This window comes from Ochotona princeps, chromosome 12 (genome assembly GCF_030435755.1).
Source record: "Ochotona princeps isolate mOchPri1 chromosome 12, mOchPri1.hap1, whole genome shotgun sequence".
Lineage (NCBI taxonomy): Eukaryota > Metazoa > Chordata > Mammalia > Lagomorpha > Ochotonidae > Ochotona > Ochotona princeps.
Window position 1 is genome coordinate 41,598,839 of NC_080843.1, and position 19,481 is coordinate 41,618,319.

The 19,481-nt window shown below is 40.9% G+C and overlaps 1 protein-coding gene across 1 annotated transcript in view; it reads right to left on the reverse strand.

Moving 5' to 3' along the window:
• Positions 1–14,689: 14,689 nt before the first annotated feature.
• The window catches only part of OLFM4 (olfactomedin 4), a 198,529-nt gene continuing 193,737 nt past the window's right edge, over positions 14,690–19,481 (reverse strand). Inside the window, 5 exon segments of the mRNA XM_058670969.1 lie at positions 14,690–14,802; positions 14,805–14,907; positions 14,909–15,054; positions 15,057–15,272; positions 15,275–15,593. Coding sequence (XP_058526952.1) covers positions 14,690–14,802; positions 14,805–14,907; positions 14,909–15,054; positions 15,057–15,272; positions 15,275–15,593 — 897 coding nt within the window.

Genomic DNA, 19,481 nt, shown 5'->3' on the forward strand with positions numbered 1-19,481 from the left:
CCATTCCCGGGTCAGCTGCATGGAGACCTTGGGTGAGTCACTACCATCTCATCAAGTCCCTGACACGGAGACCCCACAGGTGAGGTTAAATGACACACGCTAATGCTGATGATCTCTATTTCTACAGTTCTATGACATAGTGTAGAGGGCTCTTCTGCATTTGACACAGTATGGCACCAGGCACAGGAAGTCAGTATTTTGTGTAGTCTTTTTTTCCTATAAACAGCAGAAACCTTGACCTGCTCTCCAGCCTCGAAACCCCACCCAGACTATAGGCATTGATCAAAGCTTTCTGGGGTAAAGGAACCAAAATTGGACAGATGTTTAGGAGAAAAAGTAGGATCAGGTAAGGTAGAGAATAAGGCATTTTAGAAGTAGCCAGATCAACTCATGCCTCTTTTCTAGAACTTCCAAAAGCACTGCATCCCAAAGCCTTTTCATTATTTTATTTTTACTTTTCCTTTTTGAGCATGACATAGAACTGAGTTCATAATCTTAAGAGTCACTAAACTAATTTATAAAATTAAATAAGAAGCTATTTTCTGTGCACCAAGCATGATTTCCTCCCAACAATGAACACACTGGCTGGCAACACCTGGCTTGCTTCTCCTCTGTGCCAATTGATATTCTGCTCACAGCACAGCACACAGCAGAGTCAAGGCCAAACACAGACGATGCACAATCAGAATAGGCCAAGGAGCAGGCCATTTCCTGGGGAACAGATCTTGTTACTATCTTATTGTTTGGGGGTCACAAGACACAGGAAAAGGAACAGGTCTTCAACAGTGTCTTTCAAAGACAAACACTAGTGCTAACTCACCCCAGGATCTCCCTGAAGAACTTCAAAGAACCAAAGCATGAGTCTGAGCCAAACTGAGCCTAGTAAACCACTCACTCACTTTGTTCCTTACCCAACTTCATTCCTTGATCTTTCAGCAGCAGTAACAATGAGCACAGGTTTAGTGAGCCAGGAACCAGGCACATGCTGGATCCTAAAGTGTGTCTCCCATTGCAGGAGCTGGGAAAAGAAACAAAAGACAATCTGTGAGCATACACCCTTGGCCAGAAAGAGCTAATTTTCTCTTCAATCTTCCTCTACCCTGCTTCAAGGTTATTAAACAATGAAGCTGAAAGATACAAAGGATGACCTAACACACAGTGATCAATCCTATTTGTCAGACACAGTGCCTAAAATGGGAACATACAATGAATCCTCACAACCAGCAAACTTCATCCATAAGGAAACAGACTTGGGCAATTGAGGAAACCTGTCTAAGATAACACAGTAAACTGTGGAGCCAAGAAGATTACAACGCAAATTTAAATGTCTCCCTAATCAGATCTGTTTCCATTGGCCATACCATCACCTCACATCCCTCTGTTCATGTCGGATGTGTAGTGTGTGTGTGTGTGTGTGTGTGTGTGTGTGTCTCTAACACCCTACTATGTGAGCAGAAGTGAATCTATCACAAAACTGGCCACATGAGTCATTCACCTTTCCCTACTTCAAGGGTCCTTCTGGTGACCAACAGTTTGACACAACAGTTTAGGCCACCATTTGTATGGCCAGCATTGCATGTCAGAATACCTGTTCAAGTGCTTGACTGCCCCATTTTCAACCCAACTCCCTGATCATGCACCTAGGAAGACAGCAGATTATGACTGAAGTATTTGGGTCCCTTCAACACACCTGGGAGACACAGGTGAAGTTCCTGTCTCCTGGCTTTGTCCTGGTCCAACCCTGGTCATTGTAACCATTTAGGGAATGAAACAAGAGATACATCTCTCTCCTCCTCCCTCTCCCTCTCCCCCTGTAACTAAAGCTTTCAAACAAATAGCATACATCTTTGTAATTTTCCCTAGTGAGGATGTCAGGACAAGATATCAAACTTGGCTGTTGGAAGCTGGAAGAAGATACACCTGTGTCCTCCCCTACTTCAAGCACTTCCATCAGAGCCACTTGCATCAGATACCCCTGCGTGCAGCCCCATCTTCAGTACAGACTAGCCCACCATGCCATTTTCCCTATGCTTCTCCCTATACCGCATCTATAGCTCTAGTGTTACCGGGTGATCATTATCAGCACCAGGCCCAAGGAGGAGCTGGGACCCAGAATTTAAATGCTCCATGTCCTTCTGTATTCTGGATGCTATTTGCTTTCTTGTAGACTTGCTTTGGCATTTTTTCAGTTGACTCATTAATCTGCTTGGCACTAACTTGTTATGTAAAGTTCTTCTTGTAGCTTCTCCAAAATAAGACGAGAGAGGGAGAGAAACAAGAGACTAAATAAACAGCCTTTCCTGTAAGGTGTTGACAAATAGAATGACTGCATGATTTACTGGTCAAACTAAACTCTTAAAAGTGAAAGAGGGGCCATTATGAATAATCACAACAGAACAGCAAGCATTAACTGGGCTGTTCCAGGCAAGAAATGAACTCCTCATCCCAGGCATATCAAAAGTCACATCAAGTAGGCTCCCCTCCACTGCTTTTTCCTGTGTAGCATGTAGTATAGTCAGATATATGGGTGATTAGTCTCATTGTTCTCAAAATGACTCTAGAAAACAAGAGAAAATCAAGATTATTTTTCTCAGGAGAGGGAGAAGAGGATGGGAGGTCAACAAAAGTGGGAAAATACCTTTCCAACCTGTTTATCTCCTTTTCCGTTGCTTGGACTGTCTGAATATCTCTCATCTCTAGCTGGCCCTACCTCCCTCAAAGTCTTCATGCTTCCTGTTATTCAAACTTGCCCACCAATACTTTGAAAAATCATTCTGAATAAATTCTCTTTGCCAAAGATATTTACATTTTAACTGCAAATAAATCTTTAAGGCAAAGGTGTGGTATTCTGCAGCCAGGTAATCCACACTTGGTAGGATGATGCCTACTTGGTTCTCTGGGCAGGTCCTTTCCTAATGAAAAACACTGCCCCATGCCTTGCTTTGCCAGAGGGCTTGCAAGGAAAAATCTGGTCTCATGCATACTGAATCCTCCAGATTAACTGGCACTGAAGGATTTTGTCAATACCAGGTTAATGAGACACAGAGACCGACACCAGGGATGTGTGCTGTGCTGTGCTGGTCTCTTCACCTATGCAGGCATGTGCCAAAGGATCCTTTGCAGTACCCCCCTAAATGCAGACGTCCACCCTGCCTTCTTATCTCCTATTCACAAAAATGAAGCTTCTCTCTCTTCAAGCAATGACGACAACCACGTAGACCCGGGGTCTGTTGCTGGCCTAGCTGAGGCCACATGACAGCTGAGCAGCACCAAGAGAGAGCCACCAGGGTACTTCTTAATTGGGTGTGCTGAATCCAGAGCCTGCTAATGGCCATTTAAATATCAACCGCATTAACTGCCTCGCTGTAAAACTACCCTACCAGATGTGTAACAACCGTATTTACTGGTAGGTTTGCAGTCAGTTGTACCTTCTCTGAGCCAATGCCCCATTCGTTCAAATTGGCTATTTCTCCATCTGCTTCAATGAGGGAATAGCAAAGCAGCCTCAGGTCATGCAGTCTGTGGTTCCTGGTGTGTGTGTGTGTGTGTGTGTGTGTGTCCACTCATGTGCATGTGTGTGCATATATGTATATACACACCACACAAACTCAGTGCCCAGGCCAGGCTCAGGAGGGACAGCCATTCTGAGGTCAGAAGATGCAACCATCTGATTTTTATGGAAAACAGCATTTAGAAAGAACAACCATCTTTTGCCACCAGAGTTCTGTACTATATTTTTCTGCTGGGAGAAGAAAAGCTTTTTGAATGTTTTATTCAGCAGGAACGAGAACACTGTTGTTATAAACTTTCTTTCCTGAACTAATTCCCTGAGCTTATGCTGCCAGAATTCCTCCTCTCTGGGGCAATTGTGCTTTCATTCAATGACTTCTCAGATCCTGCTAGGATATCCGCCATTCCAGCATGCCAACAAGCGGCAGATTGGCTCAGTGGGACTGGGGTTCACTGCAGTGCAGCTCCTGCCTGGGATGGTTCTGAGAAAGCACTTGTACTGTGCAATTTCACGAAGAAGAAACACACACTTAGCAGGGTTCACCAGGATTCTCCTCGGGTAGAGTTCAAGGCCTGCTGGGACGGGCCCCACTTGCTTTGCCATCCTCAGGATTCTAGCTAGAGGATCACCTTCACAAAGCAGCAAACCTCTAGAGGGGAAACTACCTCCCACAATAACAGAAAAAATATACCAGAGAGAAACAAAGGACACAAAACATCCAAAATTCTGGATGATTCTGGGAGTCCACAAAAAGAAGAGATTCTTACACAGAGACAAAAAGGAATTGAGGTGCATGAGCCTGTCCAAAGACAATGGTGATGCCCCTGAGAGCAAGTCACTGTGCGGCAGCTTCATCTCCAAAGGCTGCTGACGGAGGAGCTGTCCAGTGTTTAGAGGCAGCTCCCCTTCTAAGCTCTTCTGAGAGATCATAATGACAGATGGTACTCTTCACTGTCGTATCAGGCAAAGCCACCACTGGAGTACAAAAGCAGAGATGCTGCCCGAGCCATACTGGTTCAATTTAAGACCATTTTCAACTTTACCATGATGTGAAAGCGAGATGTATTCAGTAGAAATCGTGTGTCAAATTATGACCTTTCCCACGCTGTCACTAAATAATGAGATCTTCAAGAAGCTAGGCAGTATCAGCAGCGCCCACTCAGCCCCACCACCAAGATGGAAAAAATTCAGTGCTCTAGAGTTTGCATTCATTAGACTCCATGGAATAGTCAATGCTTACTATAAAACAGATTGTGTTACATGATTTTTGCCCATGTGTGGGCTAAGTATCCTGAGCACTTCAGGCAAGAATAGGCCATGCAATGACAACTGATAGGTTAGGAGTCTAATAAATGCAGTTTTGACTTACCTACATTTTCAATTTATGATGGGCAGTTGCCATGTACCACCACCCTAACCTGAAGAGGTCTATAGCAATAGGTGACCAGAGGATAAGGAGGTGCCAGAAGAAACAGTTACCAGAGATAAAATATTAGCATCCACAGTGGTATAAGGAATCATGGGAAAGAACTGTGCCAGGCATTTCAGACAAAAATGCCTGTTGGCACTAGTACTGCTTTGGAACCTTTTCTGCCATCTCCCCCATATTACCAAGTTTCCTTTGTAGATACAGTGTTGAGTACATTTCAGGTTCCATCTGCAAGATTCACTTACTTTAGATTTGCTAAGTGAAAGGCTTTTTGGAGCTACAGGGAGACAAGTGGGTGTCAACAAGGGTGAGTGTTTTAAGGGTGGCTTCAATGTTCCAACCAGAGTGGCCTCTGGTTGCTGTAGTTCAGCCCTTCTGATGAGGAAGCACTTAATTCTCCGTCTCCAATATTCTTATCATAATATTTAGAGTGGTGAGATGGACTATTTGGCTATTCAATAGGCTATCTTCTTTTCTTCATGCATCCAATAGGACAGACATCCCAGCCTCCCTTGCAGTGAGTTGAGGCCCTGTGCTAACAGACCATGAGCAGGAGTGTTGTGTACCACTTTCAGACTGAAGCTAATCAAACAGCAACCTCAGTGTCTTCATGTTCCTTCTCCTTAGCTACTTGCTATAAATGAGCACAGTGGCATGGAAAGCTGTATGCGGACATGGTAGCAACACCAAATGGAACCAGCCCGTGTTCCTGAACCACTGTTGGGAAGAGAATCTCTCCTCCATCATGGTTGCACTAGACAAAACTGGAATGTGAAAGAAAGAAAAGGGTGCTGATAATGAGAAAGAAGTTAAAAATAAGCAGTGACACAGCAAAATTATGAAAGCCTACTGCTGTGTTAACCCATTTGAGACAGAGTGGACGAGCAGTTAGCAGCACCAAGTTAAAAGAAACTGTTTCTGCTCTTACACTGAACTCCAACTGATAATAGCTACCAAAGGGAAAACTGGAAGTCACCAGTCACACTGAGGTAGAATCATTTATCACAACCAAAAAAATCAAATGAACAACCCCTCACCACCACTGCCAAACTTAAAAAAAGTGAGTTGGTAGAATCCCAGATCCCAGTAAAGAGAGATTTTGTGACTATGTCAATTAACTAACTTAATTGTGACAATCATTTCACAATGTGTTTATGTGTCAAAGCATCATGTTTTCTATCTTGAATGCTGGCCATTTTTTAGAAATTGTACCTCAATAGAGTTGGGGCAGAAGATCTGAATGATTCAGAGTCACTGTAAATGTCCTGGGTGGAGGGCCAGGACAGAAATCCTTCTGATAGAAAAGAAACCCTGTGCTTGTGCGTCATTCCATCCTCAGCATGTGTCATCCTCCACTTGCACTGAGCTCCATTCCACCTCTTGGAAATCTCCAGACACAACACATGTCTTGCTTCAGTAGTTCTCAACAGGCTGAGATGTGGGAAACTGTCCTCTCAGTGGAACTCCTGGCTCCCAGGAGCCCAGAGTAGCACCCAAAAAGCAACCTCATTCCCACCCCTGGACAGATGGAAGTCAAATTTCTTCACCGGAGCCTTGATTCCCAGGGTTGTTCGACCTAAATGAAATCCAGGAGCAGATGCAGATATCAGAGATGAGTGGACACAACATGATTACAGATGTGGGGCCTGCCAACTGAACTGACAACTCAAATAGCATCCCTCACCTATGAGCCATGCCAGCTGGTCCATTCCACTGGCTGAGAATGTGCTTTAGAGATGTGCCTGCCTTTCACTTTCAAATGTGTCACAACTCATCTTTTTGATGTTCCAGAAAATTCTGGAGCACAGAAGACCAATCACACTTCATGACAAGACATCTGTTTGAGATGACAGAAGGCCCAGGCTCAGAACCTGCCTACATCATCCTGTTGATGGCCACAATCACCCTCTGTCCCTCTTTTGTCATGGACCATTCGGTGGTTCATGAATCCAGGAGAGGAAAAAAACACACTCCCAAGGTTAGTAATGTAAACAAATCTTAAAGGCTTGTTTTGCTAATAAAGGAGTCCAAAATAACCTTTTGATAAAGATTATTTTACTAAAAGTAGAGTACCACATAGGTACCCAGCCCTGTTCTGAAGACTGCTATTTATGAATACAGCAGCGCAAGTGGGAAACCACATGCATCTATTTCAGGCTTATCTACAGGTCCTGATACAAGCCAGCCTTCAACTAGGTTGTCAGTGTCCCCAAATAAAGAGGAAACGGGGTAAGCTTCCCTTGGTCACACTGTTCTATCTTGTGGCCAAACCATAGCAGATGTGTCTTAGGATAAATCTTGCACTTGAAGACAAAGAGATGTCCTAACCTGTAGAACTCATTTGAGCCAAAATGGAACTTGCTTAAACGATACACAAAATCAATGAATCAAAAAGCTGGTTCTTTGCGAAGATAAACAAGATAGACACCCCACTGGCCCGACTGACAAAGAAAAAACAAGAGAAGGCAAGAATTAACAGCATCAAAGATGAAAAAGGCAACATAACAACAGACACTGCATCCATTAAGGCCATAATTAGAAATTACTACAAAGCACTGTACTCCAACAAATCAGAAGATCACCAAGAAATGGAAAAGTTCTTAGACTTCTACCACCTGCCAAAACTTAGCCCAGAGGCAACAAACGACCTGAACAAACCCATAACTGAAGCAGAGATTGAATCAGTGATTAAAGACCTCCCAACAAAGAAAAGCCCAGGCCCAGACGGCTTCACTCCAGAATTCTACAAAACATTCCGAACAGAACTGACCCCAATCCTCTACAAACTCTTCAAAACAATAGAAAAAGAGGCAACCCTTCCAAACTCATTCTATGAAGCCAACATTACCTTAATCCCAAAACCAGACAGAGAACTAACAGAGAAGGAAAACTACAGACCTATCTCTTTGATGAACATTGATGCTAAGATTCTCAACAAAATCCTAGCCAACAGAATTCAAAAACACATCAGACAGATCATTCATCCAGATCAAGTAGGATTCATCCCTGGAATGCAGGGATGGTTCAACATTCGGAAATCCATAAATGTGATACACCACATCCAAAAACTGAAAAACAAGAATCACATGATAGTATCAATAGATGCAGAAAAAGCTTTCGACAAAATCCAACACCACTTCCTACTAAAATCCCTAACCAAGGTAGGCATAGATGGAAAAATCCACAACATAATTAAAGCCATATATGAAAAACCCAACGCCAGCATCATACTGAATGGAGAAAAGCTGGAACCCTTCCCACTGAGATCTGGAACAAGACAGGGATGTCCACTTTCTCCACTACTATTCAACATAGTCCTAGAGGTACTCGCTGAGGCCATAAGACAAGAAAAAGAAATCAGAGGAATCCAAATGGGAAATGAAGTCAAACTCTCACTATATGCAGATGATATGATTCTTTATGTAGAAGAGCCAAGAGACTCAATACAGAGACTGCTAGAACTTGTACGAGAGTTTGGTAGAGTGGCAGGGTACAAAATTAATGAACAAAAATCAACAGCCATAGTGTATGCGAACAGCCCCAAGATGGAAAAAGACTTAACCAGCAAGATACCATTCAAAATAACAGAGAAAAGTATGAAATATCTGGGAATAAATCTAACCAAAAATGTAGGAGACTTATTTGAAGAAAACTACAAACTACTTAAAAAAGAAATTGAACAAGACCTCAAAAGATGGAGTAACATCCCATGCTCCTGGATAGGTAAAATCAATATCATTAAAATGTCTATACTGCCAAAAGCAATATATACATTCAACGCAATCCCAATCAAATTGCCCAAAACATTCTTCATGGAACTGGAAACAATGATCCAAAGGTTCATCTGGAAGCACAAAAAAACACGGATAGCTAGAACCATCCTGAAGAACAGGAAGTTAGCAGGGGGAATCACAGTTCCGGACCTCTGGACATACTATAGGGCAGTGGTTATCAAAACAGCGTGGTACTGGCACAAAGATAGAGAGGAAGATCAATGGAGCAGAATAGAAATACCAGAAGGAAACCCACACAAATACAGCAAAATAATCTTTGACAAAAAGACAAACGACAATCCAGGCAAATGGGAAGGTCTGTTCAATAAATGCTGTTGGGACAACTGGTTGATAGCCTGCAGAAACAAAAAAATAGATCCACATCTCTCACCATACACTAAGATCAGATCTAAATGGATAACAGATCTAAACCTACATCCAGAAACCTTCAAACTGTTGGAAGAAAATGCTGGAAACACACTGCAACACTTAGGGGTAGGCCCTCACTTCCTAAAAAAGACTCCAAATGCAGTAGAAATCAAGACCAAAATAAATTGGGACCTCATCAAACTAAGAAGCTTCTGTACAGCTAGAGAAACAATCAACAAAGTAAAAAGGCAACCCACAGAATGGGAGAAGATCTTCGCACACGACATAGGTGATAGAGGGCTGATCTCCAGAATATACAAAGAACTACAAAACAACCAAAATGTCAAAACAAACAAGCCACTCAAGAAATGGGCACGGGAAATGGGCAAACACTTCACAAAGGAACAAACCCAAATGGCAAATAAACATATGAAAAAATGCTCAAGTTCCCTGGCAATAAGGGAAATCCAAATTAAAACATCAATGAGGTACCACCTGACGCCAGTAAGACTGACCCACATGAATAAAAGCACCAACAACACTTGTTGGCGAGGTTGCGGGGAAAAGGGATCCCTACTCCACTGCTGGTGGGGCTGCAGGCTGGTACAGCCTCTATGGAAATCAGTATGGAGAATATTCAAACAACTCAAATTCAACATACTGTATGATCCAGCAATAGCACTCCTAGGAATATATCCAGAACAATTGTTTTACGAGAAACCAACATGCACTCCTATGCTCATAGCAGCACAATCAGTAATTGCAAAAACATGGAAGCAACCAAAATGCCCATCAACAGAGGATTGGATAAGAAAGCTATGGTTCATCTACTCCATGGAATACTACTCAGCTATTAAAAAAAACAAAATGCAGTTCTTTGTGGCCAAATGGGCCAAACTGGAAACCATAATGCTAAGGGAAATGAGCCAATCCCAAAAGGTTAAATACCACATGTTTGCCTTAATTTAAGATGATATGATGTTATGTATAACATGTTATGTTATGAATGTTATATGTTGTGTATAAACTAAAATTGAAGTGTAGGTGAGGTGGTCACAGAAGGTGGCTGGGAACTCGCATTTACTTTTAACATGTTGGTTACTCATTACTATGTCAATTAATTCCATAGTGATGTAAATTTTTGCTGATGGTATGTTGGAGCTTTCAATTGACTGGGATGATACTCTGCTGGCTCTGTCTTCAGACCAGAGAGGGTATACCTAAGAAGCCGTTGAACTTGACTGGACAATAAGATGCTGGACTCTATGTTTGGTATACGCTTGCAATGGGGGAATCTCAGCTGAACTTGAGCTGTGGTTATGCAACAAGGTGGAGGAATCCACCATGGTGGGAGGGTTTGGGGAGGGGTGGGGAGAACCCAAGTACCTATGTAACTGTATCACATAATACAATGTAATTAATGAAGAAAAAAAATAAAACACACAAATCAGAAAAAAAAGAAAATACACATTTTCAGGGAAACAGATTTAGCAAAATTGAAGAAATGGATCATATCAACACAGGACGGATCTCAGGGATCATTAAAAAAGAAGTGATTTAAACACGTAGTCGAGGCTGAGACCTACTATAATGTATCAAATACGCGAACAGGGGCAGGCTTTCTGCATAGTGCGGGAATTTCTGCATCCATTTTTGCAGTGCCTAAGTCTATCACTGATTCTGGCTTCTGGCTGACAGAACCAACCAGGATTGAGTTCCAAGGCTCTTGGCTTTGACCTGCGGTTCAGAGGGTAGGGATAGGAGGTGGGGATGAACTAGTACATGGGATGTCCCCATCTTTCTATCTCTCTGAGTTTCAAATAAATAAGCAATAATTTTAAAAACAATCAAAAAACCAAAACAAAATCCAAATGAATGAACTTATTTGTCATACAAAGTTGCAGACTTGGCAGTGAAGATGTAAAGGCCTGTTACAACAGGTATTTCTATTGTATTTATATCATGTCTAAAAACAAGGAACAGAAGTTTGTGATAGAAACATAAGTTATGCAAGTTAGATCAAAACATCTGTAGAAAATGCAATTAAAAGATAAGTCTATATTGCTACAGTAAATGTTTGGAATCCATGCCTAGTGTGAAAATCCAAGTATGGATTTTCCACATCCTTTTTAAAGACCTCCTCATATGAAATCATATAAAACTTTGGGGAAGGAAACGAGAAAAAGAACTGATGGAGGACATTTGATAGTAACTGAATTATTTCGTTTCTGGAAAAAAAAATAAATATAACAAGATGTTAACATGGTCAAATCTGGTGATAATTTGGTATAACCACAAATAAATAGCTGCTATGCAACCCTGAAAAAAAAAAAGGATCACTGGCAGCAACAACTACTACAGAAGGGAAATGTAAATATCAATTAGCGTTCCATCTTATGAACACAAAGAGAATTCTGAACATGAAATATGAAATATGACATGGGAAACAGGGACAACTCTGCTCAGGCAATGCACTGAGGATTTTACTCAACACTTGGTAGACATACCATCATTCATTGCATCCAACACAACTGTGATGTTCTTACAGGCAAAGAGAATGAGTTGCTGAAAAGCTAAGGATACACACCTTGCAAGAAGAACTAAGTTCAATCTCATTTTGCATGACTCCAAATTCTGTGCTTTTAACTATTTGATTCATCACCATGAAGTGGCGTAAAACCTAGGTATAGATGCTTGAGGCACAGGAATAAAGACAGTAAGAAACCCTGAACAATGATGCCAACAAGTCAACTTTCCTGCCAGATAAAACGGATTGATGCCTAGAGCCAAGTCCATCCCTTCATGATAACTCCAGGCCACTAGGATACAGCAATTGATAACCACTGCACTCCACAATCCCATATTCAGATCTAAGAAAAATAATTTGAAACTGTAGGGAATCCTGTAGTTACTTTCTGATGTAATTTGAGCTCAGTTTTATTATTTTTAAAAAGGAAACAAGCATCATATACATCACATTTATATTTTTAAGAGTACAGTAATACTTCCCATCCCTCCTTACTCCCGCCCTCCCCCCTTCTTATGTTTTCTTTCTTTTTAGAATGACATATTTTCTGTGCTTGCTTTGGCAGAAAATATGTCATTCTAGTATATGTGCTATCTTCTTTACACTCACAAGCCTAACTACTTTGATTTTCAAAGGGCTACCGGAAATATGTTTCCATGGCCATGACATTCAAGCAAAGCAAAATTACAGTTTCAGAAAACAGGTCAACATTGCCAGGAGCTACAGAGTGAAGATAGGAGCTGACAACAAAAGGGCATGAGAGAACTTTAGGGAATGACGGAAATATTTATTTCATTATTGTGGTAACCTTTACATGACTATCAGCTGCTCAAAACTCACTGAATTTTACATTTGAAATTGGCAAATATTATCGCATATAAATTATACTTAAATAAAGCTTAAATATGTAGACAAATGCATGCACATACACACACACACACGCCTTCCATTGCGTAACTGCATTGCAGTAAACCCACCAGCCTGAATCCCTCAGTCACTCAATTTTCCCAGCAGGGAGGTTTCCTGCAGGCAATCATTGCAGGCTCATACACCACATCCAGTGGGAAGGCGGTTCGGAAGTGAATTTGCAAGAAAACGCCTCTGTAGCAGTTCAAATAAGAAGCTGATTGCAAGGGTTACCTTGGCTTCCTGCCTCCTCGCCTAATCTTCAGGGGTCATACTGTGTACCTGGTACAAACATTCATCTGGAAAATTGCCTTCAGCCAGATTAAATATAACATTCCTGTTTTTAACCTATGCCTCATATGACATACATGTCTTTATCTTTAAATCTCATTGCATTTTGAAGACCATACCTGTCTCTATGTCCAGCCCTAAAAAAGATAGGGGAAAACCTTGCCAAAAATACTGAATATTTTACCTACTGTCTGCCTCACAAAGCTTGGCATAGGTTAAAAAATGAGCATTTCAAAAAGACTAATACATTAGCAGCATCTATCTGTCCTTCCAGGTCCCCATCAATTGTCCCCTGCACATTCTCATGTGTAGAGGAGCTTTTCTTCCTGATATAGCCAGTTAGTTCTTTTTTTTTTTTTTTTTCTGGCAAAGACACCCTATGTGGGAAAGATTTGAAGGCTTCTGACCCACAGTAATGGCTTAGCTGGAAAAGGAACATCGGCCACACAAATACAGTCTGGCTTTGGAAATCATCAGATCATTCATGCAAATTAGTAAGAACATAAGGTCACATCCCAAAAGATAATAGGGCAATCTTGTACAATAAAAGCTGCCAGAAAGAATAGATTTTAAAGGAAAATAGAAACTAAGAGCTAGTCTGATTTTGAATTCTTATAAAGGTTACTGACATGATCTGCTCTTAGTTGATCTGGCCACTCATGCTTAGGATAGAGCCATTCTTTGTACCTCATAGCAACGTGTGGACTATATTGTTAAGATGTTGAGCTTTTTAATCAAAACGGTAAATAAAATGAAGACGATTTTTTCATGGGCCATTTTAATAATCTGTTAAAAGGAAAGGCATATAGCATTCAAGAAACCAATCCTATAGACTATCACTTCAGCATCAACGGAAAGTAGACAAAGACCAGGCCATCTTTTGGAACTTACACCTGCAAGGTTTCCAACCTGCACCATTTGACTAGAGAGCTGCAACAGCTTCCCAACATATCTTCCATGCAAAATAACGTTAACACTTCATTTTCTCACAAGTTTCAGACTTAAATAAAGACAACAATTACACAAAAATATTGGCATGACTTAATGTAATTCATATCTGCTTCAGGGCTTTATTATATAATCAGAGATGTTAACATTTTATCACTGACATTTGGTTTTGCTAGAGCCCTGTAAATAGAACTTCATGATGAAATAAAAGAGAGTTTTTATTTATTTTTCTGCAAAAAATACAGTTAAGTTGTTACAGTGAACAATGAAGAGGAATTAGGAGAAATTGCCCAGTAATTCTGATTCTAACCTTCTGGGCTGCCTTTGGAATGAAATGATAAGGTAGCAGATCCAGCTGACTTCTGTTTGTAGACAATGAGGAGGGGAGGTTAAGTGTCTCAGTGGCAGATCCTTCTGGGATTTATGTGCATTGTATAATTTAATGCATCAAAAGGCCTTTCTCTAAAAAATTCAGTGTGCCGAATTTACCCATCTTCTAAATACCAAGAATCATCTTGGGTACTAACAGAAAAAGTTAGAGATGCGATTCTTCAAGGAGTTTCAGATTTAATCTGCCTAACTAAGCCCTAGGGGCCATTCAGGCTTGGAAGAATTAGTAGGACTCTATAGACAAAGATCAGTCATTGAGCAATCCCTCCTGTACAGAGGACACCAGAAGCCAAACTAAGTTCTTTTTATGGTCCTTCACTTCCAAATGTCACCACACTATAGGTTTTGCTAAACACATAATGCCTCCTAAAACTCTGATAACACAACCTGGAAAGACTTTATCATATTTAGGAAATGGATCCCAAAAGGCAGATGGCTCCCCAAAGAACATATGAAGTCAGGGCAAATGTCTTATTTCTCTAGTATGGTAGAGACTTACACCTAAATACTACTAACCAAACACATTTCTAGATAATAAGGGAAGATTATTTTTTAACTATTAGTTCATTTCTCCTTTCCTCTAACACCCAAATAGTTAACCCAAGTTTCTGAAGGAAGATGAGATCATAACTCAGGAGGTAACCATTGTCATGGAAGTCAGAGGATGATAGCTAATGTTCTGCACCCTTTCCTGAACCTTACGCATTGGCACTGCAATTCGAAGTTGGCCCTCTTTTTCTGTGCTTGTGTTATAGTAATAAAAAAATCTCTTCTGTTTTGGTGTTTAGAGTGCAGGTGGCATACAGAACCCCACAAACCATGAAGGCGTTAGAAACAGATGGCTCATACTGCTTGGTAAACCAAGTGTTTAGCACCTGAAGTGTGGTGTCATTGCATTTACTAATCACCATGCTTGAGTTGAATAAATCACCCACAATCCCTGCTTATCCACAGCTAAGTCAATATCTTGCCAAGCAACATTAACATATGAAAAATGGTTATTACAGGCAGCACCAAGGAGGTTTTGAGTCTCAGCCACTGTGTTGGTGGTCAGGTTAACTCTGGCAATGTTTCTGGTATTGTACCAGTTGACATGCATGTTATTGTAAACAGCTGTACCACTGCCCAGCTACAGGCAATCTGATACTCTTGAGCATAATTATACAATGGTAAGCCATCCAGTGTGTTGTGGAGTGTGTAATAGTCCAACACTTTCTCATTTGTATTCAAAGGCACCACCCAGTACAGCCCCTTATCTGGGTACTGGGGAGAATAACCCTGACCCCAGGCACCAAACTAATGGGAAAACCCAGTCTGGTGAAGCAGTTTGCTACAGAGTTTGCTGCTGTTCAACACACCACTGGGACCGCAACTCCTGATACAAACGAGAAAATAAGAAGACATCCTTAGAGAAAAAATGAATGACATGATGTAGGCAAGTTTAATAACCTAAGAACAGAAAGAATCCATATCCTGTCAGGGTTCACTGACAGCAGAGATTCAGCTGAAGAAGAGCCTAGCCTCCCATTGGTACTTATCTCAAGTGAACCCACTGTCAGTTCTGCAGACAGCCACCTTCTGTATCCATGGATGGGTTTCCAATATGGGATGTTGGAATGATGAAACTGGAAGAACCATATTCAAGGCATTTGACGGTTCAGAGAGAAAAGAGATCTGGTGGAGTTAATACATTTTCCTTTATCATAAAGCATCTGTAAATTGTTCTTATCTCACTTTACTTAGAGAAATCAAGACAGTAATAATATGCCAGAATTCTGTTTCCCTTAAGCCAGAAGGTTTATTCCCCTGGGGTCAGCCACAAAAGGGACTGTGACAAAGCTGAATGTCACCCTGGCCTTCACATTGTGACTCACTCTACCATTTTCTGGGACCTCAAGTGCTTATCTGCATCAGATACCAATCCCATGCTAAGCTAAACTCAAAAGGGAAAGTTTTGGATGGAGTATTTTATCGATCTATAAAGACAGTTCTAAGATGGTGGAAGTTCAGCCTGGAAAAACCATAATGTTATTTGAGGACAGTGTTGTCTGCTGTGTGCATAATGCATGACCCATCCCATAAATCACTCAATGGCCACCTTGCTGCAGAATTACAACGCAAGACTTGCTGTTCATGAGCCATATGCTACTGAGTCATGGAATGTCAGGCCTGTATTTCATCCTTCCCATTCTGTCTTGTCTTCCCAGTCCTTATCTCAACGTGTAGAATCAGGTGGGGCCAGATGCACTGATCCACTGAACCTATAGTCCTTGTAACACCTGGGTAAATGGCACAGGCTGAGCAACTGGCCCTTCACATTGCATTGCACCCCTTCCCCACCAAATGTCAGCCAAACCAAAGAGTTTATGAGCTAAAACATAAATAAAATTCCCCCAGGATTTTTATAAAAACTATCCACAAGTCCATTTTTTTTTTTAATCTTCATGAAGTCCCTTTAAGAAGACTGGTTGGATACTTGGCTAACAAGACAATCCAAATTTAAGTACTTTTGAGGTCATTTTCCCCTGTCTTGCTGTCCAGGGTAAGGCAGGTGCAGGAAAGAAGGAGCAGAGCCTGAAGTGCTGGAAAGCAAACAGGAAGCCCCGGAGGACACAGGAAGTGAGCTGGAGCCAGAAGCAGAGCTCCTCATGAGACCGGCACTCTGCGGGGTGAGCAGAGCAAAGCCTTTGTCCCTCCATTTCTGCTCCTGGAAAGCCTCGGTCTCTTCCTTGCTAAATGCTTCTCCTCTCTCCTTCACTCAAGGACTGTGCAGACGTAAAACTGTTACTAGAAATCTTGCTTTTATTTTTTTCCAATCTGCTGGGGCTTTTTTGGTCCCCAAATTAATACGTGCTTTTTAAATGCTCTCATAAATCCACAGTTGGTGGGGAAGTCAGCCAACCATACAACAGGTAGAGAAATGAAACCATTCTGTACCCAACCTCAAATAATTTTGCATATCATTAAGCACAACACAGTGGCAGGTTTATTTTAATAATGCATGTGCCATTTCATAAATAAAAAAGCAATGCGTGTTCAGCCAAGAGACTGTTCTCCACTAAAGAAATAATAAATAGAATTATAAATTATTATTTCTTCTCCTAAAAGTGATCTCTCAGATGAATGCTTGTTTGCTTTTGTTTATGAAACAATACATGAATTATTAAAATAAAGTTAACGGTGTGCTCAGTTTAATGACAACAAAAACTGCTCCAGTTTCCATATGCTACAAACTGGATTTTCTAGTTGAAATATCTTCCTGAGAACTTATTTATTCAACTACATTTCACTCTGAGGAAATGAAACAGTCACTCTTTTTTCCTCCTTCAGTTTGGAAGACAGGAATTGTTTGCTTCATTAACTCTTCTTGCCTTCCTGGGAAGGAAATGTCCCAAACCAACAACAACAAAACATTTGGGGAAATTTTGTGGTGTATATAACTTGTTTGAGTATAATCATGAAATTAATGATAAGCTGGTTTGTCCCCAGATGAAGAAATGTGTACATATGAAAAAAGATATCAACCTCTCAAAAAATCAAAATCAACTTCTCAAAAATTACTGTTACTATTCCATATTAATAGTACTTTTATTCAAAATATTAACACTTGGGATGTCTCCGTACAGCTCAGTGGGTTAACCCATACCTGTTATGCCAACTTCCCATATGACCATTGCTTCAAATCTTGACTGATGTAGCTCTCTGATAGGGCAGAATAACCCAGCCCTGGCCTTTGTGGACACCTTGGGTATGAGTATTACTTTTGCAACTACTATAAAAACAGCTCATCATTTTACAATTTAATACTTAATGTTTATTCTTAATATTTATGCCAGGTACAATTTAATTTTATGGTCAACTTATGAAATGATGAGCCACTAATATTAGCAGCAGTGGTAATATTGTTATACTAATGAAAATAGTATTAGTGTAAGAGTAGTAGTGATAGCAATTTTTGAGAAATTATTTTGGTTCCTTCATGCCTAAATATTTTCTCACCTAGAGGTATAATATATTACTATCTTTAATCCCATGATGATGCCTAAATAAGTTATACACATTATAAATTTTCCCCATGTTCCTAGCACAGGGGGGTGACTGTATTTCACAAAACCTATTACATATTATCTGAGTAAACAGGATAGTGTGATGCTTCTAACTATAAAATAATGACAAAGAGAAGGAAATGTTAATCCCCCCGTCAATACACATTATAAATATTGAAACGTCACACTGTATCCTATAAATGTGTACAGTTACTGTTGGTCAATTTTTTTAATGTTTGAGGAGATGGAAATGCTAACTTGATTTGATCTTCACATCTTGGATACCCATGTTGAATTATCATAATGTACTGCATAAATACAGTTACTGAAGGACTATACTACCGTAGTAATATGGAAGGAAATAGTATGGGGGAGTAGGAATGGGGAAGGATGTAAAGGGAAATCCCTGTGCCTATGGAACTAGATCATGAAAAAGAAAACAGGAGTGAGCATTTATCCTAGCAGTTTACATCTTGATTAGGATGCCTTGGTCCTGTATCAGGGTAGCTGGGTTTGATTCTCAGCTCTGGCTACTGATATTAGCTTTCTGATCATGAAAGCCTTGGGAGGCAGTGACCAAGGCTCAAGTGCCTGGCTTTCTGCCACCCATGTGAAAGATCTAGGTGGAACCTGCTGGCCCATGCCTAGCCATTGCAGCCATTTGAAGAGCGTGCTACTGAATGGGAATTTTCTGAGTGCCTTTTTCTGTCTTTCTCCCTCTCTACATATGAATATGTGTACACACATACAACTGGCTCTCAAATCACTAAATCAAACAAAAAACTTGCAGGAAATAAACTTCTTTACTCACCCTCTGTGTCTTGCCAACTATTCCTAAACACCCTTCTATCCATTTTACTCATCCCTTCTTCCTGTAACCTCTTTAGACCATTTTTAGGGGCCTGATTGAGACTAAATGGAAGTGGGAATAGGCACAAAAACCAAGAGTGGCATCCAGTGCTATAGCTGAAACCACAACAGTGACAGCATAATGAAAAGCAATGGCAGCATCCTCAACTCCTGACAGCAAACAATCGCAGAAACCAAACTGAGTCCCCATTGCCCTGAGCTTCTTCCCACCCTTCTCCTCACATTGCTCTCCAGCCCCTCCCTTCACTTAAATGTCTCAGTCATAGTCCATTCCATTCCTACCCAGATCTCATCCCAACTTAACCCCAACACTTGGGCAATAGCCTACTGCCCAGTCATGACCCATGCAGGGGGAAGGACCAATGAATCAGGTGGAAGAGAACACAGCTGAAAATTCTCAACAGGGAAGATCAGCAAAAGT